This window comes from Prionailurus viverrinus, chromosome B1 (assembly GCF_022837055.1).
Source record: "Prionailurus viverrinus isolate Anna chromosome B1, UM_Priviv_1.0, whole genome shotgun sequence".
Taxonomy (NCBI): Eukaryota; Metazoa; Chordata; class Mammalia; order Carnivora; family Felidae; genus Prionailurus; species Prionailurus viverrinus.
The window spans coordinates 190,530,275-190,555,460 of record NC_062564.1 but is presented as its reverse complement, the minus strand read 5'-3'; the positions used below and the strand labels follow the sequence as shown (position 1 = coordinate 190,555,460).

The following is a 25,186-nucleotide window of genomic DNA, read 5'->3' as shown; positions in this document are numbered from 1 at the left end:
AACTCTGTGTCCACTCTCTTGCTGGACAAGAGAGAACTCCAGACCCATAGTCTGCAACACTTTATTTCAAAATATGATTTAGAAAAGAGTGTCAAGGGGCGCCTGGGTGGCGCAGTCGGTTAAGCGTCCGACTTCAGCCAGGTCATGATCTCGCGGTCTGGGAGTTCAAGCCCCGCGTCAGGCTCTGGGCTGATGGCTCAGAGCCTGGAGCCTGTTTCTGATTCTGTGTCTCCCTCTCTCTCTGCCCCTCCCCCGTTCATGCTCTGTCTCTCTCTGTCCCAAAAATAAATAAACGTTGAAAAAAAAATTAAAAAAAAAAAAAGAGTGTCAAAATTTATAAAGTAAAATTGGATAGGAAAAATGAGTAGACAAATAGCCCAAAGTTCTGAAATGCAATGGAATAAGAGCAAACAGGTATGTAAAAATGTTAGGAAAATAACATGAAGACTGTCATACAGTTAACATGCATAAATGTATACACAATACTTAATGGCATGCCCAAAATTCAACTTTGAGCCCTCAAGCTATTAAAAACAAACAAAAAAAATGAAGAGAAACAATAGCATTTGTAAGAATCATTATATCCATAACGTAACATTTATCTGTAATAATGGATAACATTTAATGAGCACTCTCCCTTGCCACAATCTAAGCAACTTATGTTAATTTACTTAAATATCATAACAATACTTTGAAATAGGTATTATTATCATCCCATTATTAGAGATTAATTAAAAAAAGAGGGACATTTAAGCCAAGGTCAGAAAACTATTAAGTTGTATGACCTAGATTGAAATTCAGGCAAATCAAGTACAAAACCAATGTTTTTAACCACAATACTATTACCACCTTCTAGATATTGACATCGTTTTTAACTTTTTTATTTTGAAATAATTATAGGTTCACAGGAGTTTTCAAAGATGGTACAAAGAGCTCCTATACACAATTCACCCAGTTTCCCTCATGGTTACATCTTAATTATATGGCAGACCAAAATCAATATGGTACAATATCAAAATACATGCACACATTTGGTACAGCCTGTGTGTGAAGTTCTTGACATCGATTTATATAATCACCACTGCCACCAAGATACAGAACTATTTCATCACCACGAAAAACTCCCTTGAGCTATCCTTATTATCAACGTCCACTTCTTTCCTCCTAACCATTCCTTACACTTGGCAACCACCAATTTGTTCTTCCCCTCTTTAATTTTGTCACTCTGAGAATGTTCTTTAAATTTAACCATATAGTGTAAGGTGTTTTGAGACTAGGTTTTTCACTCAGGCTGACGCCTTTGAGATCCATCCATGTTGTTGTATCAATAGTGTGTTCCTTGTTATTGTTAAGTAGTAGTCCGTGGTATAGATATATGACTGTTTCATCCTTTTGTTGTAGAGCATTTTGGCTGTTTATAGGTTTTGGCTCTTACAAAGAAAGCTGCTATAAAAATGTGTGTACAAGTTCTTGTGTGGAGATATGTTCTTATTCTGGAAGAATAAATATCTAGGAATTTGATGGCTAGATCATATGGTCAGTATTTAGTTGTTGCTGTTGTTTTTTAAGAAAAGGCTAAAATATTTTCTAGAGTGGCTGTACCATTTTACATTCCCACGAACAATGCATGTATTCAATTTTTCTATATTCTTTCCAAGTGTGGTATTATCACTATGTTTTCTTTTAGTGGTTCTAGTACATGTGTAGGGATATCTCATCATGGACTAGCTCCGTTTTTGTGTATATAAGTCTATGTAGATGTGGTGTGGCCACTCTAGAAATCAGGACATCTGGATAGCCATCCTGGCTTTCCCTTCTGTTTGTTCTGCAATCTGATATTGATTTTAAGTTGTATGAATCTCTATTTACATTACTGAAAAATGGGAATGATGATATCCTTGTCCCTGTGAAGATGAAAAGATAAAATATTCGTTGAAGTATAATTAAAAATCATTCTCCTTGGCAACGTAAATCCACTGCTTTACATGCAGGGAAATTTTCTCTTAACATATTTAGCAGCTTGGGTTTTCCTTCTTTTTAGTTGTTCCCACTAACCTATTTCAACCCAGCACTTGCCCGATTTTTACTTTTCCTAAAGTGAAAAACCACAAACCATTGAAGACATTTTAGTCTCTGTTGTTGTCAATGATGTTAAAATGAAGAAAGCTCATAAACACATTTTCCCTATTTGTTATATGCAGTGACCATAAAATCACAGACTGTTACAGCTTGAATGATATTAGAAAAATCATCTAGTCCATCCTCATAATTTCACAGATCAAGAGCCAAAGGCTCAGCTGGCTTAAATAACCTGTGCGAGTTCCCACAGCTAATTGAGAACAGTTACAGGAATAACCTCTACATGTGTAGAGTTCTCAGCTATAGTAGCTTTCCCATTAAAAACTGTTGGACCATCTGTGAAAGCCCCCCTCTTCTTCCATTGTTATATTACATCTTTCTCTGTTTACTGTTTGTGTCTTTATGCACACATTTCCTTTATATCTCTCCTGCACAATTCTGGTTCCCATACCATCACTCAAAATGGCCAGCACCTTTCTCCCATCTGAAAATCCTTCCTACACCTTCCTACACATACACTTACACCTACATTTCCTACACCTACATCAAATCCTTCCCCCCCCTCCACCCCCCCCCCCCACACACACTCTTCCCAGTTAGACTTATTTCCCTTCCTTCAGTTACTGCCTTTAGCTATCTTCAGACCCCAGTCTTCCTCCTTCTCCATAAATAGTTCCCCACCCAGGATCATCCACACCTCTCTCTCTCACAGCCCATAGTCCAAACTCAATAACTATGACCCCTCAAGGACTTTCCCTTCTCCATTCCTCAGTATCTTTGCATGCAATCCTTAGCCCTTCATATTGTTTAGGGATAAAGAATTTTAGTTTTCCTACTTGTGATTTCAATAATATTTACAGATGGAATAATTCAGTATGTAAATTTTGGTTCTTGACTGTTCTTTTTTTTCAATTCATAGGAAGTTGCAAAGCAATGTAGAGGGAGGTCCCATGGACTTATCATCCTGCCTCCCCAATATTAGCATATAACATAACTAGAATGCAATATCAAAACCAGAATGTTGACATTCATACAACCCACAACATTTGTTCAAATTTCTCCAGTTATACTGCGTGTGTGTGTGTGTGTGTGTGTGTGTGTGTGTGTGTCTCTAGGTAATTTTATCACCTATGTAGGTTTGTGTATGTAACCACTGCCACAATCAACATACTTTACTGAACCATCTCCAAAAGGCTCCCTCTTGCTACTTCTTTATAGCCACATCACTCTCTCCCATGTATGTCCTTCACCCCTTTCAACCAATAATTGTATTTCATCTCTATAATTTTGCATAAATATTTTGGATTTTATGTCCTCTTGGTGAATTGACCCTTTTGTCATTACACAATGTACCTCTCTGTTTCTAGTAATTTTCTTTGCTCTGAAATATGCTTTATCTGATATGTATATAGTTACTCCTACCTTCTTTTGATTAATGTTTGCATGGTATACATTTTTCCATCATGTTACTTTCTAACTACCTACTTGTAATGTTTGAATTGAGTTTCTTATAGATAGCACATAGTTGGGTCATGATTTTGAACATACTCTGCCAATCTGTTTCTTTTAATTGGAACATTTATATCATTTATATTTGATGTAATATTTGATATATGTTAGAGCTCAAGTCTGTCATTCTCTTTTTGTTTTCTATTTGTTTTCAGTGGTTTTCCTTTATGTTATATTTTTCTGGCTTTCTATGGGTGATTTGAAGATGTTTTGGAACTCAATTTTGATATCTCCATAGTGGTTTTGAGTATATCTCTTTGCATACTTTGTGTGTGTGTGTGTGTGTGTGTGTGTGTGTGTGTGTGTGTGTGTGTGCTTGTTCTGGGCATAACATTGTATATACATAACTTAACAGTGTGCTAGTGTTGATATTTTACCAGTTTGGGTGAAGTGCAGAAACTTTACCTCCCTTTCTCTTTACCCTCGCCTGTTTATAATACCGTTGTCTTTATTATTTTGTCTACAAACACTGAGAATCACATAATACAGTGTGATAATTTTGCTTTAACCATCAAACATGATTTAGAAAGCACAAGAATGGAAGGAAAATAGACCATCTTTACCCATATTTTTACTCTTTGCATTGCTTTTTCTTCCTGATGTTCCAAGATTCCTTTCTTTATAATTTCCTTTTGTCTTAAAGAACTTTCTTTAGCCATGTCCTTAAGGTAGGACTGCTGGATTTTTTCCCCCTAAGAATGCCTTGGTATCCCCTTTCACCATCTGACTGGCATCAGTTAATTGTCTTTTTCTCATTCAAATTGTGGTTTTCTCAGTTCTTGGTATGGTGAGTGATTTTCCTATTGCATCCTGGGCATTCTGGTTATGTTAGGAGACTCTTCATCCTATTTAAATCTTCTATTTTAGCTTGTAGTCGCTGTGTTTAGATTTAGCATGTAGGGCCTGGCCTACTTATGTGGACTTTAGTTTCCAGAGTTTGCAATGCAATTTTGGTCTGTTTCGCTCTCCTGGTGAGAGCTGCTGGGGCTCCTGCTCAGTCCTTACTGTGTCTTGCCTGTGGGAGCTGAAGTAATATCCCGGGTCATCTGCCAGGTGGCAGGGGGCAGGGAGTGAGGGGACAGTGGAGAGCCAGCAGACATTGGGCCTGAGTCTCTCATGCCACTGAGTGGAGGACAGGGAAATGCTGGGTGCCACCAATGCTTCCCTGCAGACGCATCAGCTTGTCTGCTGGTGTCCTGACCATTGTGCAGCAGTGGTTGGGTAGAGGTCAGCCAGCTGATGTTAGGCAGCAGCGGGTTCAGGTTCCCCTCTAAGTCTCTCATGGGCTTGCCCTTTCCTGGCACTACGTGAGACAGAAAGAAAACCCAGGAAACTCACACTGCTGTCAAGCTTCAGTTCCTGACCTTCTTAGCCAGTCCACTTACTTTTTTTTTTTTTTAATTCTCTGGGCCCTTTTATTATAACCTGTTGAATTATTTGAATGGCATTTAGTTGTACTTAAAGACGAGAAGTGGGGATATGTGAGCCTAGGACATCTTGTTTCAGAACCGGAAGTCTCCAAGTGTTTATGTATTAACTTACTTCATCTTCACAACTCCTTTGAGGTAGGATAATATGCAATCTCTTGTTTTCCACATATGAGAGTTTAAGGAAGAAAAATAAAAGTAAAAATTATGATCCTGGAAAAGCTACTAATGAGGAGGAATATATAGATGACACAAATGCACAAACGAAAATGTTATGACTATAATTCCAAACAGATTTAGCCCCAAATAAAGCAATTTGGAATAAATGAGCCAGCTTTTAGAAGTTACTTTATTTTGATACACTTTTTAAAACGGCATTAGAATTTGCATTTTATTTTGCATAATTTTTCATTATATTGCTTGGGCAATCATACTAAAGATAATTTTTCAGTTGTGATATCTTACAATCATAAGGAGGAACACGCAGCTTTGAGTAGATTCTTCTTACACAGTAAGATACGACTAGTTAGCAACACCTGAACTACTATTTTTCTGTTTTCAGGCATGTGCTTCCTGAAAAGTCAAACACTGTTTATACTTAGAGATTCTTCTTGCTATAATGTTTTTTTCCTCTAAATTGACATAGAAAATATATTACCGAATTTCCATGCCATTTCAGTGGAAAAATACCCCTTTGGTTTTATTCCTTTTTATATAAAGACAGTGTATCCTAAGTTATGAAAGAGAAACAAAAGCAGCGATGCTCACCACTATACCACCAACGCTGCGCAATGAAAGAAAGAATTCCATTACTATGGAAAGAAGGAGAATAAAAGGGTTGGCTCGAGTCAGATTGTATTCAGCCCAGTGAGTCTTGACTAAATGTGTGTATGTTGTTGCTTGCATTCACCATCTTCAATTAATAATAGGCATAGTGCAAATAAGAATATTAGGACATTGTTTGACAGTTTATATAGTTCTTTCATATCCATAGTTTTCATTTTATTATCATGAATTTCCTATGATTCATGAATTAGTAAGAGGCCTGCTGTTTTCGACTCTGGTTGCTTGGGTTAAGATCCTAGCTCTACCCTTTCTTAACTGAGCAACCTTACACAAGGTACATAACCTTTCCTGGCTTCATTTCCCTCCTCGCCACAGCAATGTGGGCAAGTTACTCAACCTTCCTGTCCCTCAACTTCCTCATCTCTTAGGGAAAACAGTTTTCAAGGAGGGTTAAATGAGAATATAAAGTAAAACACTCTGAATGATGCCTGCCCATAGTAAATACTTAATAAATGTTACTTATTCTTATCTTCATTCTATACATGAGGACCATCTGGTTCAACAGATAAGCACATGCAGGAAATGGATATGCAGCATATCTTGTACTAATTTATTTTATATTAAAATGAAATGAATTTAAATTTTCTTTAAATGCTTTTGCAAAATTGCATTTCAGAGCTGAAGAAATAGAGAGAGCAGTAGATAATACTGAGGAAGACATTTACTGCTTGTCACAGAACAGCCCCTTCAGAGCTCAGAGCTTTTATCTTTACAACATCCCTTTGAATTTTAACATAACCCTTTAGGAAACTATGACCTCACACATTGAATAACCACCTCTTTGGACTAAGGCCAGCTCAGACCTGTCACATGCTTTGTATTGCCAGGGAGCTAAACATTATTTTCTATATTAAATTTAGCAATTGATTTGATGACAGGAAATACTTCAGACCCCAATGAAATGAAATGCTATCCCCCTAAAAATAATTAAGTAATTAATTAAATAATTAAGTAGATCGAGGTTTCAAAGAATTGTAACCGATCGTTATGTATTTAATTACATCAGTAAAACATTTGTGGAAATTTGCTTTCTCTTTACTCTATTAGTGTCTGTAAATATCCTTAATTTTGACCATTGGCTCGCAAAGCCCAAAAAACTTACTATCTGTTTACAGAAAAAGTTTGCCAACTCTTCGACTAAGACACTAATGTGACTCTTTCTCTGAGAAAATGGCTTTTTGTCCATCAGGCAACCTTGAACTTTGAACTACAATTTTGCAATAGTGGTTATGAGCAGCTTCTGTTAATCAGAGCTGATTATTATCTAAAATATATAATATTTAGCCTTGGAATTTGAAATTATTTTACTTTGAATTTATGTTAGACTAGAGCAAATTCTTTGTAATTTTAGCCTGATATTATGACCCATAGGAGGAAGGTCAACTTTTCTTAAACTAGTAGGAGCCTGCAGAAGGTATGAGGGTTTTCTGTCCCTTCATTCTCAAGGAACACAGGAATATTTTTTTTTTCTCTTGTGAAAATTCAGGAGGCACATTTTTAGATTTAGTAAAGTCAAAAGATCAGGCAACTTAAAATCATTTACAATGGTATTTCCTTTTCCCTTGACGGTTAAATTCTTGCCAATTTATTTTAACCTCATAAAACCATTAAAATGTTTCTGTGTATTTTCCCTTGGGCTTTTTAATGTTAATGTGTATTTTTAACCTGCATCATTGGGTATAAACTATTCCTTTAACATTTTGTTTTTGTTGTTGTTCTTGCCCAATTATACTATATAATGTTCGAATGCCTTTCTACTCCACCTTCACATCCCCTAAAACATTTTTGCCCTAATTATATATAGAACAAGTCATTACACAGTGTAGTCAAATGATAGAATTTGAGAAAGTGTATCATGTTTATGAGATTTTTGGTATCAGACCAGAACTCTAATTCCTACTTTGCCACTTACTTGCTGGCAAGAACATGACCAGTTGAATGTGTTCCCATGAACCCAAGTTTTCTTAACTCTAAATGGGGGGTCAAAATAGTCTCTAAATCAGAAGTTTGTTGTGACCATGCAAAGAACTAAGTGTTTGGAACACAGACATTATTTAATAAATATATAACTACTAAGATCTAGGAACTGTTTATGGTTCAACTGGTCTAATCACAACATTATATAAATGAGAAAAACTATGGCCAGAAAATCTAAGTGACGTATCCAAAGCTTCCTAAGCATTCTTACTTAGCAGCATATCTCAGGTTTTAAACTTCTCATTTTAATGTTACTAAGCCACCAACAAGTTATTTTATTATGGCAAAAGAAAACCAACTTCACCCCCTCAAAGGGTACCATGGGATATGAGTATCATGAAACTAATCGTATCTATCGCTACTCTTTTGTTCATAGATTACTGCAGGCATGGGCAGGGCGTGGTCTTTCTTCTACTCATAAAGTAAAGCCCTAAACCTGCCCTGCCAGGATTTCCCAGGGCTCAGGACAAGAAGTTACTTGATCATTGTAATAATCAATGGAAATATCTAATCTAATATATTTATATTATAAATATATATATTTATATATAAATATATAATATATAAAAATATATTTATATATATTATATATATATATAAAATCTATGATCACAATACAAATGTTTTAGAAATACTTACCTATTAATAGCAGTAGTAATGTAGGGAAAAAGTGATACTGCCCTTTATTTAATGAAGACTTTGTTCTATGCCAGGTACTTTGTTCTATTGCTGTGTCAGTTTGACAGATAGTATCTTAATCTTCACAATAATCATGAACAGCGGATATCGTTATTCCCATAATATGTAATATTAAACTGGAAAAAACCATAAATATGGTGAATTTTTTAACTGGCTGAGACGTAATAATGAGGGCAGCTTCCAAGATTTCTACTTCTCAAGACCATTTCTTTGGAAAACGAACCTAAGCATTTGTTGCCTCTGTGGGGCTGTACATAAAAATATTTTGGTGCCCCCTAGAGGTTATCAGGAACAGACAGTTGTCAAATACCAGGCAAGGAGAAGCTGAATTCCGCTCAGCAGGCACCGTCCATCACTCAGTGCTGCTTAATTCTCTATACTTAAGTGGTTCAGAGGTAACCACAAAGTAGCTCTAGAAAGCAGTGGTTCTCAAATTTCAGTGAGCATCAAAACCACTTGGAGGGCTTGTTAGAACCCAGATTGCTGGCCTCCACCCCCAGATTTTCTGATTCTGTGGGTCTGAGGTGGGGTCTGCACATTTACATCTCTAGTCTCTGGTGTTTCTGAGGCTTCTGGCCCAGGAACCACACTGTGAGAAAAACTGCCCTAGAGAATCATCTCAAAGTTTAAGCCAATTCCAGAAGCTATTCGGCTATTCGGGAATTAATATCCTTGGGGTGACTCTGCTGTGGACCTAGTTCTCCCCTACTCTCTTTATATAACCATAAATAGAGTATGTGGAGAGACATGAACATCTCCTATATGATGGTGACAGTTCCTGATGAATTATAGATTCCTTGATCCCTGGGAGTTTCAGAGGGTCTCTAGATAGAGTTGTGTGTAGGAGAACGAATTAAGATTTGAGGTCAGAGAACTCAGGTTTTGATTTCAGCTCTGCCGTTTAATCAGACCTGACTAAAGACCAGAGTCCTCAGCTGAATATGAGTAAAATATGTGGTTTTAACTCTAGCTCGGCACTTGGGGTACATGAAAAAATTTTAGCTAAATCTTAATCTCCATGAATTTGGTGTTCCATATCTGTATTTCAAATGCCAAGATGTTGTGAGAAAAATTAGTTAACTAACCTGAACACATTTTGCAACAATGGAAAATAGTAGCATGAAGGGTTAAAGCCATGGAATATATTCTGTCAGTTGCATGAATTTGATCAATGCTATTACTGTTACTACCTTCGTTTTCACTCATATTTACCTGTTTTTCATCAATTCTTTTTCTTACCCTCTTTCTCTAATTTCATAAACTTTTTTTCTCCAAAGAAAATGCAGATTGAGAGAATACTTGCTTTTTATTTTTTTTAACTGTATGAGTATTTAATTGTCTAAATTGTTTTCTAAATTATTGTAGCAACTGGATTTTTTTTTTTTCCTCTCTCTCTCAACATAATAGGAAACTTGAATGTTGACGACTCTAGTGGTTTCCACTTCTGTTTAATTCAGGTCAGGATTTATGGAGACCTCATGTGGTGACAAAAAGCATCACAGAAGGCTTTCCTCAGGATGGGTATAGCACAGTCAAAGAGAAATTCAAATCTCATTTGGGAGCAACATAATCCAGGAAAACGGAGACCTAGAAGTTAATGGCATTGAAGCATGCAAGGCCTCCAAGAAACATCCTACAACAATACTGAAGGAATACTATAATAAGAGCCTTAAAAATGAGAAACCTGGTCACTCATGTCTACATTTCCTTCTATTAGCTGAAACACAACGCAAAGAAATTAATGTGCCATGTTGCTAAGGAATGCGTTGCAGTCTTCCTTTTCCTCTTCATGAAATCCACCGGACAGATCTTCTTTTCTTAAAATTTTTTTTTTAACATTTATTTATTTTTGAAACACAGAGAATGAGCAGGGGAGGGGCAGAAAGAGAGGGAGACACAGACTCCAAAACAGGCTTCAGGCTCTGAGCTGTCAGCACAGAGCCCTATGCAGGGCTACAACTCACAAACCATGAGATCACCACCTGAGCCGAAGTCGGATGCTTAACCGACTGAGCCAGCCAGGCGCCTCTGGACATATCTTCTTATTTAAATTTTCATCAAATTTTAAAACCTGTTCCAATAGGCGTGTTGCTACAAATGTTATTTTCAGTTCTTTTCTCGGTTTTACACAGAATGGAAAGTGAACCAGACAAAGAATCAAACTTGAACTCATGTTTATGACTTTCATTGGTGCAACATTATAAACAGCATTATTTGCAAATATTGCAGTGCAAGATATGTTTTTGCAATTAAAATACAGAACTATGATTCTACGTGGTGGATAAAGTTGAATATAAGTACTCTCCTCTTATTGCTGACAAGGTATCAGAGTTAGGATACTGAATGAATTAGTGTGGTAGTAAACATATTTCAACATATAATTTGCTAGTACAGACTAAAGAAAATTCACTGGGGTTGGGGTACGATGGTGGAAGAATCCTTGGTCATTCATAGGCACTTATTATTTAACTCATTATAAGAGTTAATTTATAATATAAATTTATAATATAAATATATAATTTAAGTCATTATAATTTTCTTACAAGAAAATGTGACTATGCCTTCCAGTCTCAACTTCTTAAAGAAGTTACATAACAGACCTTGAGGCTACAATCTAGAAGGACAAATGAGTTAATAAATGTTCAATGTTTTCAAGTCTTTAAAAGAACAGAGCAACATAAATCTATGGCATTAAAATGAGTTCCAATTTGGTTATCTAATGGGTCCGCTGTCTTTGAAAACGTCCTCAGAATAGCTTTAAGATTTCCAGAGCAGACAAAATGAAAAGGTAGAGATAGCCTTATTAAAGACATTTGGGAAAACTTAAGTAGGGAAAAAGTTAATAGGGATATTGGTGAAATTTCAGATTGACTACGTTCTTATGTTTAAAAAAAATGGGTCAATTTTCAGAGCACCCACTATGTGTTTGGCATATTGTTAGATGCTGGAAATACAAAAATGAATTAGATTCCCTTGCTTTCAAGGGGATGACAGATAATGACACAAATAATTATCACTCTATGAGACAGGCATTAGGCTGAGGGCTTACACTACTTCCTGTGAATGCCTTGTAAGGTGATATGGGAAGTGAGGTGCTTTACATTCAAGCAAAGGAGTTGACTCTCAGTTACTATTTCAACCCAATAATGACATTGGTTTTTGCTGGGAGAGGAGTGGGGAGCAGGAGGGTGGTAGCAGTTGCCAGACACACATCACACTAAAGAGACAAGAAGAAAGAAGGAAATTCTCTTTCACAGTGGGGGGGAAAAAAATCCAGATTTTCCCCTAAATAAAGGAAACCTTCTGGTTACAATGTGCGTTGCTAGGGATTTATTTTACCCTCCTAAGAGAGTAAAATCACACGGATACATTCAAGCCCTTAGGGTTTTGTGAGCATACTGTAAATCTAAGACGTCAACCGAGACTGGTGTGAAGTGTGTGACTATAAAGAAAGGGTTAAACGGAAGGGGGTGGCTCAGAGATGGGAAGGCTGGCGAGAAGGCTGGAAAACTTGCAAAAACTCTGAACTTTTAAGCTCCCAAAAATACACATGTGTGTGTCTGTGAGCGCGGGCAGATCTATTTCGGTAGAATTTTTTTTTTTTTTTAATTTTAAATCACAATCTCTCTGTCTCTGTCTTGCTGCGCTGCAAACACACTGAACAGCCCCTTAGGATCGCGTGGCAAAAGCTGCAGCAAAGGCATTGGCAGCGCTATTTATTTATGAGTCGCGTTCAAAGCCGCCCTCTCCCCATTCCTCCGCTGCGAAAGACCAGCTCAGAGCCTGGGGCACCTCTGGGGCCTGCGGCTGGGGGCAAGGGCCTGGAAACCTCCTTCCTCCGGCAAACTTTGTCGGGGCGTGGGAGCGAAGGCGCGAGCCAGGGCGCGCGGGAACGCGCCGCCCGTCGCCGCCTCCGCCTGGCGCTGGCAGCCGGGGCCTCACCTCTCCCCGGCGAGGTGCGGGCGCCCCGCGCGCAGCCAGTGGGCGGTGCCGGGCGGCGCGGGGCGGGGCCGAGGGGTGGGGGCTCCGCTGGGTATATAAGGCCGGCGCCGGCTTAACTTCTGACTTGGGGTTATTTATTTGGGGAGCGCGCGGACGGCGGAGGCTGGCGGCGGCGGCGGTGGCGGCGGTAGCTGCCGCAGACGGTGGTTAAAGAAGGCGGCGGCGGCGGCAGCGGCGAGTGATGGGAGCGCCGTGGCTCCCGGGCGCAGGCGGGAGCTGCCGAGCTTTCCGGGCACCGCGGGAGTGCTGAAGAGAAAGGGGAGCGTCCGGGGGCCCGAAGCCGGCTCCAGAGGCGCCGGGCGGGTTTTTGTTCGGCTGCGCTCAGCGCCAGGCAGCCCGAGCGAACAACTCCAGTTACAACAACAACCCACCTTCCCGCAGCCGAGCGAGACTAGGGCTGCTGCGTCCGTCCTATTGTTTAGACACTTGCCAGGAGCTCGGGAGCCAGCAGAGCCCCCGCTGCCTGTCGCCGCTTTCCCTCTCCGCTACTTCCCTCTCTGGAGAAGGAGGCGCGGATAGCAGCCAGGAGAGGGGAAGGGGCTGGAAGGAGACTGGCTGCTCGGGACTGCGGCCGCCGAGTCAGGTGCAGCACCGGGATCCGGGCGGCGGCGCGACGTCGGCGGGAAGACTCCCACTGTGGCCGTGGGGGACGGGATTCAAAGCCTGGGAAAAGTTCCTGCACTTTGACGAGGAGGAGGGCCCACTTGCTGGCGGCTGTCGGGGGGCGGCCAAGGGGCTGCGCCTGCCCGGGAGTCTGCTCTTGTTTCGTCCACCTTTGCCATCAGGTGTCTGCTGCGGAGCTGCGGCGTATCCGGGAGACGCCAAGGGCCGACACACGCGCGCGCACGGGACTGCCATTCAGCTGCCTTCTGGGCTCTCCTCGGGGTAGCCGATCCCACCGGCCAACTGCCACCTCGTCATCCCCCAGTTCTCTCCCGCAGGACCCAAGACGCGGACACCTCCACCTTGGCCTTTGCACACCTTCCGGCCTGCCTGCCAGCCAGCCCCGACCCAATCCTCGGAGGAGCCGTGGTCCTCAACTTGGCCTCTTGGATTTCCTCTGTCGGGGTGGTGACTAGTGGATATTTCTGCCTGCTGCGGCGGCCCCATTGCCCTTTTGTCTTTTTCTGCGTGACCTCAGGGAAGGCCCCGGTGCGGAGCGTCGCCAAGGACGCCAGGAGGGAGGCGGGATTGCCGAGATCTCCTTCGGCGAAGTGCATGTGTGTTTGCAAACCGCCCTCGGCTGTCGGGAAACGGCGAGGACGTGTCCCGGCTGCGGAAGAGCCGCAGGCTGTGGGGAGGCCGCTCGAGTGAACCGCGCGGGAGGCACGCAGCGCCGCCCCGCGACCCCCAGGCTGCGCCCCCGCCCCGTGCGCCCCCGCGCGCCATGCCCAGTCGTCCGGCGCGCTCCGCTCCCGGCCCGCGGGGCTCTTGCGCCTTCTAGCTTCGGAGAACCCACTTTGATCGAGGCCACCATTTCTATTGAGCACCCCTCTTCTGTCTCATAGCCTCCCCACTGGAATCGGATTTGAAGACTCCTCCGTGGAATCGGAGCACTCCCTTTTCCGCGCATCCGGCCCCTGCATCTTTACGGCCTTTAGGAGCCCCAGCTCTTTTACCGCCAAGTTGATCGTTGAGAGACAGACGACGTGTGACCTCCTCCCCGCAGCTTTGGGGTCTCTTTATAGCCTTGGCCTGGCCGATTGATCGTCAGGACCTAAAGTTGCGCCTTCAGGACCCGAGGAGCGCCTGCCCTGCTGGAGGAGGGTGGAGGGGAAGTGGGAGGCGCGTACCTGTGCCATCTCTACTGCCTTGAATATTATTACTGTTACTTCCAAATTATTTTGTGTACATTTACCCGGACACTCTGGGTTCCTAGCCCTGCGCCAGAGACTGGGCCTCAGACACAGCGCGATTCGCGCGGAACAAGGAGCTAAGGAGGAACCCCCGGCGCCGGCGAGCGAGGAGGCGGCGGGGGAAGATGTGCGGCGTCGGCTGGCAAACGCTATCCCTGTCGCTGGGGTTAGTGCTGGCGATTCTGAACGAGGTGGCGCCGCAGGCGTGCCCGGCGCAGTGCTCCTGCTCGGGCAGCACGGTGGACTGTCACGGGCTGGCGCTGCGTAGCGTGCCCAGGAATATCCCCCGAAACACCGAGAGACTGTGAGTACGGGATCTTCACCCCCCGCCCCCGCCACACACACACACACACTGGGTCGCGCATCCCCTTCATCGAGACTGGAGGGATCAAGCCGCACAGGGACCTGTGCCTGGGTAGCTCTCCTGCACGCGCATCCTGGGCTTGAACTCCCTGGGAGGGCGAAGGACAGGAGGGCGCTACTCAGGGAGGGGCCGCTGCCCTAGGAGGGGCGGGCCGGCTGGCAGATGCGCTTGGTCCTTTCCTCCCGCTTTCGTCCAGCCAGTTCCATCCCTGAGCAGGCGACTTCTCTCGGGCTTGGGGAGCCGCTAACGTGGGGACAAGTAGTGGAGGATGCCCGGGGCGAAGGAGACGCGACTTTGTTCCTCAGACTCTGTAAACGGAGTCACCTTGCGGTGGCCAACACTGGCGGGGTGGTTTCAGGACCGAATCCCAGCGTTTGTCGCCGCGGGGTGGCGCGGGGGGGCGGGGGGCGGTTGGCGGAAGGACTCAAAGGGGAGAAACCTCCGCTCCGCGGCTCAGTGTCTCCCTCCTGGGGACGGAGGGGTGGGGAGAAGGGGTCGTGGGGCGGCTGGGTCCGCCCCGGGGGCGCTCTTCTGCAGGCCTCAGAGGGAAGGATGCCCCAGGACCTAGGCGGCTCTCTCGGCCGCCGCACGCCGCCCCCGCGACTCTTTCCCCCGCCCCCCCCCCCCACGTCCCCAGCGAGGAGGCGGCGGCGGCGGGCCCCAGGAGACCTGTCCCAGCGGGTGACTGAAGAGGAGGACCGTTTCCCAACGTCTAGGCGAAGTTAGGGCTGGCTCTCCAACCCGAACCGGCCGAGCAGGGTGCTGACTGCTACGGCGACCCCGCGGCCCTCCGTTGCCCCCTCCGGCCCTTCCCGCTGAGCCCCGGATCACCCCCGTGCACCTTTCTCGCAGTTTCTGCGCCCATTCACGTGGCCGCAGTTCTCCTTCCTTCCCTTCTTCGCGCTCTGCTGCCCGCAGACATCCCCGCCTCCCTGTCTCTGCGAATCTCTAATGAAGAAGTAATCGCAGACCCGGTGTTGACGGCCCACGCGCTCCTGGTGGGGCACTTCCCGAGTTCAGGGAAGCGGAGCATGGAGGCCATTCCCTTTGTGAACGCCGAGGCCGCCGCCCCGCGCTGCCCGAGCGCCCTGGGCGCGCTCCCCTCGCCGTTGCGCGTGGGCCCGGGTGCGCGGGGCGAGGGCGGCGGGGGCCAGCGCGCCGGACTCTGCTGCCGCGGCTTCTGCGCCCCCGGGGCTGTGAGGGTTGCGGGCCGCGCGGGGGACCCGCTGGGACCCGCGCCGCCCGCCGCGCGTCGAGTCGCTCTTCTTATCTAACTCCTTTGCCTCGCCCTCAGCTTAAAGGCCGGAATTGAGCCCTTTCTTCCTCTGCAAATGGCTCCCCCACCCCCAGCCTCACTGGCCTGCCCCCCACTTCTCCCTCCTTCCCAGGCCCGAAGCGCTGGGCTAGTTGGGGCCCGACCGAGGGTGTCTTGTCAAAATGTGATCTACTACATTTGTCTGGGATGGCGGTGGGGGGGTAAGGATTCTTGTTCCGTCAAATAGCCCGTAAAAGACCCTAACAGTTGTAGGAACAACTTGGTGCTACTTTGCTCGGCATGGAGCGTTGGGTTGGGGAGAGCACTGCAGAATTCTGTGTTAGCGCTTGTCACTGCATGCTATCCAGAACAGTTTAAAGTTGAGACATTCATATGTCTTACTCAACAAAAAGAAGTGCACTTAGAACAAAATAGTAATTTGAGTTTCAGGTCCTTGGTGCCGGGGGGGGGGGGGGTGAGGGGGGGCAGAGAGGGGTCAGTAAAGTTTTCAGAAAACAGTTTGCTCAGTGCTGGCTTATAGGACTCTACCATTGACAAAATAAGCGCTTTAAATGCAAATTTCAAACACGATGTTTTCAAGTCAGAGGTAAGAGAAAACTTACTTCCGTGAAGGACAACATGCAAACCGCAGCAAAGCCTGGTTTTACTTGAAATGATTAGAACCAGGGCAAGTTTAGATCTTGACCTAAGATGCCAGAAAAGGGGGTGGTGACTGGAAGGAAACGTGGTGCTGAAATCCGAACAAAAATGTGAGGGCCTGAATCTATTTCCATTCTTGCCCCTGCTAGTAGTTTTCACTTTACAGTCTCAGCGGGGTTCCCTGAGCTGCAAATGAAGAGTTTAGTTTTCATACAAACATAGAATTGTTGGAAGGTAAATGCCTATAAATGCAAGTCTTTGAAGTGCAGTTCTTTTGATGGCACTCTAACGTTTTTTTTCCTTTGCCTTAGAAAGTTTAGCCACCATGCCACCTAAGGACAGGGTTCTGAATTTTAAAAATGTCTTTCTGAGTAGTATTAGAAAATTGTTCCACTTAAGCGCCTGAAGGGAACTTTTTGGGGGCGTGCCTAACAATAATAGTCAAATAGCAGAATACCTGGGAAATTAATAGACACATCCTTATAAAAACAGAACTTGAAAGCACTTCCATTCACACACAAAAGAGGACTTTTCGTGATAACATAATCACTTCATGTTCTTGTCAGATGCCAGTAAGCATGGACTTTGTAAACTTGTTAAGAATCATTAGGAAAAAAAAAAATATTTCAAAGGTAACTACTCCCTTCTGTCTTTTACTTTGTAACTTACTTTAGTAATTGGAACTGATCTTTCACCTTAAAGTTTTATTTACTTTTAATTTTTTCTTTAACTAGATCTTGATAGAAATAAAATGGAACTTTCATTTTCTTGTTTTCTCTTAGGGATTTGAATGGAAATAACATCACACGGATTACCAAGACAGATTTTGCTGGTCTTAGACACTTAAGAGTTCTGTAAGTATGTTCTTCTGTATTTTGAAACATTTTCTTTTGTTCTTGAGGCTGCATATTTTGTATTGTTACTGGTCTCACTTTGAAAAACTGTCCCAATGACAGAAACATAAAATTTTAAAAGGTCTTGGTTTCCTTTCTTTTTTTGTTTATCAATGTATTATAGCTTTTAATGAAAATGTAGGCTTTTATTTTAAGGTTGGATGCTTGCCATTGAAACAATATTATAGAAATGACCTCAAATGTTTGCTATACCATACCCTAAGTGCCTCATGCATATAAAAGTGTAGAATAATTGCTTCCACAATATGAATAAGTAATGTGAGACATTTGATACACTTTTAGGATTTGAGATTAACTAGAAAGAATTTAAGTGGGTCTGCATTTTATTATTACTAATATAGAAGACTTTTTTTTAGCAAACAGCACTGAGATATGATTCCTAACATTAAAATCAAGCAATCCAAGTCTTCACAGTTTTTGGTGGGAAGTGTTTATAAAAATATTGCTGGTCATATTTTGGAATGTTGTATTTCACATCTTTTGTAGTTTTTATAACATTGTTGCGTTACGATTACTTCTTTAATTAGTGGGTTAAATATATTGTGAGGGAGCCATCATGTGAGATTCAGTGTAATGTGAAACTATTTTTACCCACAGATTTGTAAATATATACATTGCAATGAACATATACTTTTGATCATTGTGTTGAGTGTTTATCTTTTAAAAGACACATTTTGGCTATTATGAAATCATCCAATTTCCAGTGTATATCCATAAGTGAATTAAAGTATGGGTATGGTGACATACTGTATATGGATTCTTTCAGTGAAGAACTCACTCCAAAATCAGTTTACCAAAAACAGCCATCAAAACTGCCGTGTCATGGGTTGCTCTTCAGGATAAACTCCAGTTGGAGTTTCACAGTTTTGACTAGTAACTTTTACTAGTATTTTAGTATTTTCTGTGAAAGTTTTGTGCTGTGGATGCCCTCGGCCCTCTGTGATTTCTCTCAAATATACCATCCTTAAATTTCATACGAAATCTCAAACCAGAGCACTGTTTAATTTTATAAAGGGAAGGAGGTTATGAGTGTCTCAGTGGCTGAACTGAAACTTGCTTATTAGATGGGGAGTGGTAACATTAAGACCCTGTTATACTTTGCATTTCAGTCAGCTTATGGAGAATAAGATTAGCACCATTGAAAGAGGAGCATTCCAGGATCTTAAAGAACTGGAGAGACTGTAAGTATTTTTAATTCCAAAGTTATGACGACATAACTGTATTTTTTTTAAAAAAATCCTTGAATTTCAAGGGCCATGTCTTCAACTTTGTGTCTTAATCTTTGAAAGTTTTACAGAAATACAAGGTCGAATAAGTGGTTTTCAGGCTAATTTACAATTGCAAATTGTGGGATTTTCCATAAATAGTACTAACTTTTAATAAAGATAAAAAAAAAAAAAACAGACTTCTTTCCTGAGACATTGATTTCCTTGAATAACTATCGCTTTGGTACTTAGAGAGGTACATGTTTTCCTTGTTGTCCATCTAGTTTGTTTTATTTGCTTTTATAGGAAGAAAGGTGGTTATTTGATTTGCATTTATAATATGCTATGGAAAAGAAAAGTTTTGCTAGCTGTTATTTTAATTTTCATGCTGTTGCTTTGTGTGTCACCGGTGACACTTGAGAACATGTTTTAAATTCTCAGTGGTGAAAATTTGCTTTTTGATACTTATCACTTATGGTGAACATTGTTAGTAATAGCTATTCACAACTTCTTTTCATTATTTTATAGTAGCTTTCTACATATTTCTCCTGGAAAAAGAATTTAAAGATTAGGAGAAATGGAAGCAAGAATTATAGTATCAAAGCATGGTTATTTTAAGATTTTTTTGCCCCCAAGAAGGCCGTGTGGACTTCAGAGTTTAAAATATATTTTATATTTTCAGACACAAAATCTTATGCATTGATATATACTACTTGAGGGCCGTTATTAATTTATATCTACAGAGTACGAAATATCTGTCTGAAATAATTAAGATAAATTACACACTATATAATTTGAGGTATGAATTCCATGTCTCATATGTTTTGATAACTCAAGTTTAGTAAGTTTGCATTTTAAGGGCATGTAACAGCTCTATTAAACATAGCAACAATTTCCATGCCTGCTTTAATAGGCACTTTAGGTAAAAATAAAAATTTTATTTAAAATAATGAAATATAAAGTTAATTTTAGGCATAGCACTTATTCAGATTCACTGGGCCCAAGGGCAGAAGTTAATTCTGTGTAATTTTAAGTAGACAAAAATGGCTTGTCAATTTCTAAGATATTTGTAAATATATAGGCATCATTTTTATCACCGCGAGTAAAATTAAACCCTGGGATGTCTATCTTATTGTAATATTTTGTCCATGATATATATTCCAAAATAGGGAATATAACTAAAATAAATTTAAAATCACTACTTTGAGCTAGTTTTCAGAGAGAAATAAAAACGAGGTAAACATTTAGTTAAGTTCATTACGAAGTTCATAAGTTCATAACCTATCTCTTGGTGTATAAAGATACTCTGAAAGTATTCTTTGATCTCCTTCGTGGGCTTTGTGAATAGTTAATTCCTAGTGAGTATCTTGTAAAGGTATTTTTAATTCATCCATTTAAAAAGTATCAATGTAATTTAAATATTTGGTGAGATGAATAGAGAATTTTAAATTATAATTCAAGTGTTAACACTTTTTTCATGAATAATTTTTAACTATCATACGGAAACATATATTTTGATCCTTAACCACCATCCAGTTGAAGGAATTTCGATGACTTTTCATGCAGTCTCAGTTAGGTTATATTGTCATTCTAAATATCTTCAGAAATGCTAGAACAAACCAAACCTTTTCGTTGTTTTTCAAGCCACTTCGAATATCACTTGAACAAATTCACTTTTTTCTAAAAATTATTAACCAGATGCCTTATGATCTGAAATTTGTTTAGAGTTGTAAGTAGGTACTAGTTTTTCGCTTTTACTTCCCCTGAGAATGTCACTTCATCTCAGAACAATTTTCTATTCCACTAAGATGCAGTCAGATGTTTCAGAGTGGGAGGAAGATTTGTAATTTTGAATGAAACTAATATATATGCAGGACTTCTTTAAATCACCCCAGCTGTTGGCGGAGAGCAAATATTTCATATTTGTGAGGAAAAGCTGAGAAAATTCCTTTTGTTTACAACTGCCAAGTCCTTCTGATGGAAGCACATTGCTATCTGACAGCCAATTCATCTCCTTGGGACTCTGGAATTCAAAATCATTTCTTAGGAACATTGTGGATACACTTTTCAAATATTTATTTTTTTAAATACATTAAATGGCAAGGAGATTTTGCCGAAGAATGCATTCAAGTTATCATGAAATAAACTATTATAGATTTTGTTCAGTATATTATTTAAAAAAATACAAATAAAAAAAAGCTAACCAGAGGGGTCCATAAATAAGTTACTATGGCCGATGGGATATATTCTTATTTTAGTAGGTGGTGACAACATCTCAAAAACTGCCTTTTTCCCCCTATGAAGTTTCAAGAAACATTGTAAGAAACTGGAAGTACATCAATGAATTAACTTTTAACTAATTATATGTTGTGTGAACTTATATTGTTTTTAGCAATTTAGATGTGAATTTTTCCATTCAAATTCTAAATAAGAAAAAGTTATAAATGCAGGTTTATGTTATAAATGCCATTCATATAGTATTCACAGTAGCTTAATTTTCATTTTTTTGTGTGAAGAACAAAAAATAAAAATATTAATTTTATTTGTGTGCCATATATGGTTCTAAACTTTTTTCATTTTAAAATGATAAAATTAAAACAATTCCAAAAGGCTATCTTGTGAACATTTAAAAATTACAAGTTTTTCCTTTTTGTTTTATGTTGGTAGAGTTTTAACTTGATCTAGAGAAAGAAGACAAATCTGAAAACAGGAGATAAGATCTGTGCCCTTCTAGAAATACAACTCTTAATCTGTAAGAAACAGTCATGTTATTAGGGTGAATTTGATTTTAGCATAGAGAAAGTCATTATTTGTGAATCCAAGCATTATAGCTACAAAAAGAAAGGTTGTTTTGCACTTCAAAGAATCAATAAATACAAGGTTATATCAGTCAAAAGTCAAGAAATAAGTGGATATTAAAAACCTTCCTCCTTCCACACGCCCTCCCTCCCTCCTTTCTGTTGTATGGAAAATAACATCAGATAATATGATCATCATCAGAATGTGGTTATGAATCACTATAAAAGGAGTATGTTTTAATCATGGTTACACACCATGACCACATGTTACTTCCTGTCTTGACAGTTTCCTCCCATACTTTCAGACCTCACATGTGTAGTGGCAGATTTCCATGTTCTGTGTTGCCAGTAGTACTTGTTATCTGGGAATGGAAGGAAACCGTGAGAAATGTGCCTCATGTAGATTGTATTAGGAGGTATCCTATTTGTTTAGCTGAGGTGTTCGACCAAAATCTAATGTAGTTAAGTGACTAGTTAATTCAATGGAAACTAATTAATGCAAAGCAAACTACAAATAAGCTACAAGAAAGAATCGGAACATGTATGACATATACATTTTTATGATTCCCAGAAGATACCTGTGTATATCTGCGATAGTCTCCATGCAAAATTGTTAATTCAAAGTGATTCTTCGCTGGTGCATCATGTCTTTGAGGGTCAAAAAAATCATATTGGGGCCCCAAACTTTTGTGGGCTCGTATAAAATTCTGTTGTTCACTTCTAGTTTATGGGATTATACTGCAGTCATTAAAGTTCTATTTTATGACCTTTTAAGGAGAAGGCCACTTCAGTTTCCACTAGTGAAAATTTATGCATTTATAGGTTCCTTCCTAATGGGAAAGCAAGAGTATGAGAAAGTTTTGATATTGTTTGGGTTGTCAAAAAAAATGTTAGGACATGAAGTCCTAAATGCAATGAAATGCTTATATGCAAAATAAAAGCCTGATATTCCTAGATTGTGTTAATGAAAACCAATAGAAAATCTTGGAGTATTAGGCTTTGCATTAACTTGCATCATCTTGTACCCTTGCAATAAGGAAATTGCAGGAATGATAAAGGCAAGGTTTTGGACTGTTTTTCTTTTCATACTAGTAACGTGAACGTGTTCATTTAAAACAAGTATTGCTTTAAACTCTCCAAGTTTTACTATCATTGGATTTGAAATTATATTTTTCCTACTAACTTTGTAATTTGATATGCTGTTTTTTTTGTTTGGTTTTTTTGTTTTTTTTTGTTTTGTTTTGTTTTTGCTTAAAAAATGAGTCCTGAAGTATTATAATGAAACCATGCAGGGAATACTGGAAAATAAACCTGTACCCGTAGACATTTTCAAGTTTCTATACAGCCAATATAAAGAAGATATTCATTTTAATTTAGACAAGTCTAAATCCCTTTACAATGGAACCTAAATTTGACCAAACACTGCACACTCAGGAGAGAATACCTAAAGGACACATTAATATTTTATTTAAGGTGGTGCTGAATTAGTTCTCCCACGTGCACACCCCATTCCTAAGCACGTGACAGCCAGGGTGAGGCTGAGGAATTACGGTGCTCTAGGATTTCTGTTGTAGGTCTCTACACATGAGTTCAAGTAGAGAATATGTTGTGGAACAGGTCTGAAGGAAGCACCACTTATCCCCTGTTCATCAAGAATGTGGAGAATCCCTCTTCTGACTAATCCTACAAATTTACAGGCAACACATAACATAGTGCTTTTCTTAAAGTAGGGCAAGCCAACAGTTTTAATCGCCTTGGAAAAGAATGCAAGCTCATCTCAAAAGAATTGTTCTCTGGCTTCTTTATACTACCAACTTTAAAATCATGGCAGTTATCTTCCTAGGAAATAAAGTGTGTCTTCAAAGAACATGTCAAACTTGCTAACAGAGGTTGAATATATGCCCTGCATGAGATAAAAATGCTATTGATGATCAAGTGTGTATCACTTTATCTGTGATATCTGTTCCATGTGAATTATTCTCACTTGTTTATAAGCGATATTGGACTATTTTCATTTATGTATACGACTGATCATGTGAGGCTTTAATGCATGTGCACTATTGAAAGTTTAGCGGAACATTGAATGCATCCAAAAGGGTTTCTCATGCAACATTTTTTATGAGCCTTGAAGTTGAAGGGTGGTGAGAAGGCCTGTTTGCTCTTTGTGGACCGTTTTATACATTCTGAAGCAGCAAGGCTGTTTATTTTTCCCACATCTGTTTTGGGCTCATCCTTTGTGACAGTGTTTGCTGGATGCTGTGTCCTTTATACCTCCCTGAAATGAGTAGTTTAGTTTGCACTGTTACAATGTATTTGCGGAAGCAGTGAATGTCAGATATTTTACATTGAATTCTGTCTTTCATTCCTGTTGGATCCCTTTCTGCTTGAATTATGCCCGCTAGATGGAATTTCACAACTTTGCATGCAATTAGAGACTTTTCTGCGTGGACTTTCATAAAGACTGCACTTACCTTTTTTTCAGAGCAATTTATATCTGCGGGACTGGAGGGAATATTGGGGAAAATGCTTTCAGAATGACAGTTTGGTAACAATAGGGGTGATTTGGTACTGACGTAATGGGAATATTACTTTAAGAGAACATTTACAAAAAAATGTTTGACTGTCGTCTGCCGTGTTCATCCACTTTGGATGCAGGTGGGTAGGTCTGGAGCTCCTCACGTGTGTGCTGCTCTTCTAGCTTCTGGCAGTGAGCGCAGGGTGCAAAGAACACAGACTCCCCTCTGCGTAGGCACTTTGTAGTTTTATTTTCTGTTGCCTGTTCTATAGAATGCAGCAAACACTCATTGGTTATACTGTCGTTTATGCTTTCTAAACAGACACAAACTCTTATACCCCCTTTTAAAATCAGAAACATTAGATAAGAGTGACACCAGAAAACTCTTCCTTTCAATGAGCAATAGTCACGCTTTGGGTAACTCTCATTTGTCTGTTATCCCCTTATTGTGCAAAACTGGGAAACCTTTGGTTTGAGTTCCACTGGGAGATATTAATCAGATTGCTTCATCTTTCAAAACCTCAGTTTCCTCGCCTTTGGAACAGAGATAATTATTATCTTGCATGCTGGCAGTACATGGTCTAAATAAAATAATGCACACATAGTTTCACAAAACGCTGGTCACATGGTTAGTATTTAAGGAACTCTTATCATGATTTTCAACATTTCTCCTGTTTTTCGAAAGCTCAGTTTAGGCATTATTTTATTGAGCTAATAAAATGTGTACATAATAAATTTGACTTTTGTACATTCACATTTTATTACCGGTTTTATTCTGGTTTTCTTATTATGGCATATGGCAATAGAAGAGATGGAAAGAATGTATAAAAATACCTTCAAGTTTTGTTTCAGAGTATTTCTCATTGCTCTGGATATATAAAGAAATGCCAAGAAGTACGGGGAATGAAGTGGAAGCAACATTTTTACTCATAAGTTTGATTTATCCATCGAAGTAATACACAAATGTTAAAATATTTGCCTTAAAAAAAAGTTAGAATAAAATCATTTTAAGAATAAGTAGAAATTTACCTGAAAAGAAAGCATTAGAATAAAAACATTTTAAGAATGAGTAGAAATTTA

At 40.5% G+C, this 25,186-nt stretch overlaps 1 protein-coding gene across 5 annotated transcripts in view; it reads left to right on the top strand.

Annotated features, from left to right (window-relative positions):
• The first annotated feature begins 13,043 nt into the window (after window positions 1–13,043).
• The window catches only part of SLIT2 (slit guidance ligand 2), a 375,759-nt gene continuing 363,616 nt past the window's right edge, over window positions 13,044–25,186 (top strand). For 4 of the 5 annotated variants that reach the window (XM_047857140.1, XM_047857137.1, XM_047857139.1 and 1 more), the window contains exons 1-3: window positions 13,046–14,699; window positions 17,457–17,528; window positions 18,698–18,769. In XM_047857140.1, the coding sequence (XP_047713096.1) occupies window positions 14,521–14,699; window positions 17,457–17,528; window positions 18,698–18,769 (323 nt within the window). In that variant the 5' untranslated portion in view covers window positions 13,046–14,520. Of the gene's footprint in view, window positions 14,700–17,456; window positions 17,529–18,697; window positions 18,770–25,186 lie in introns of all 5 variants that reach the window. The other variant, XM_047857138.1, reaches the window with a different exon arrangement.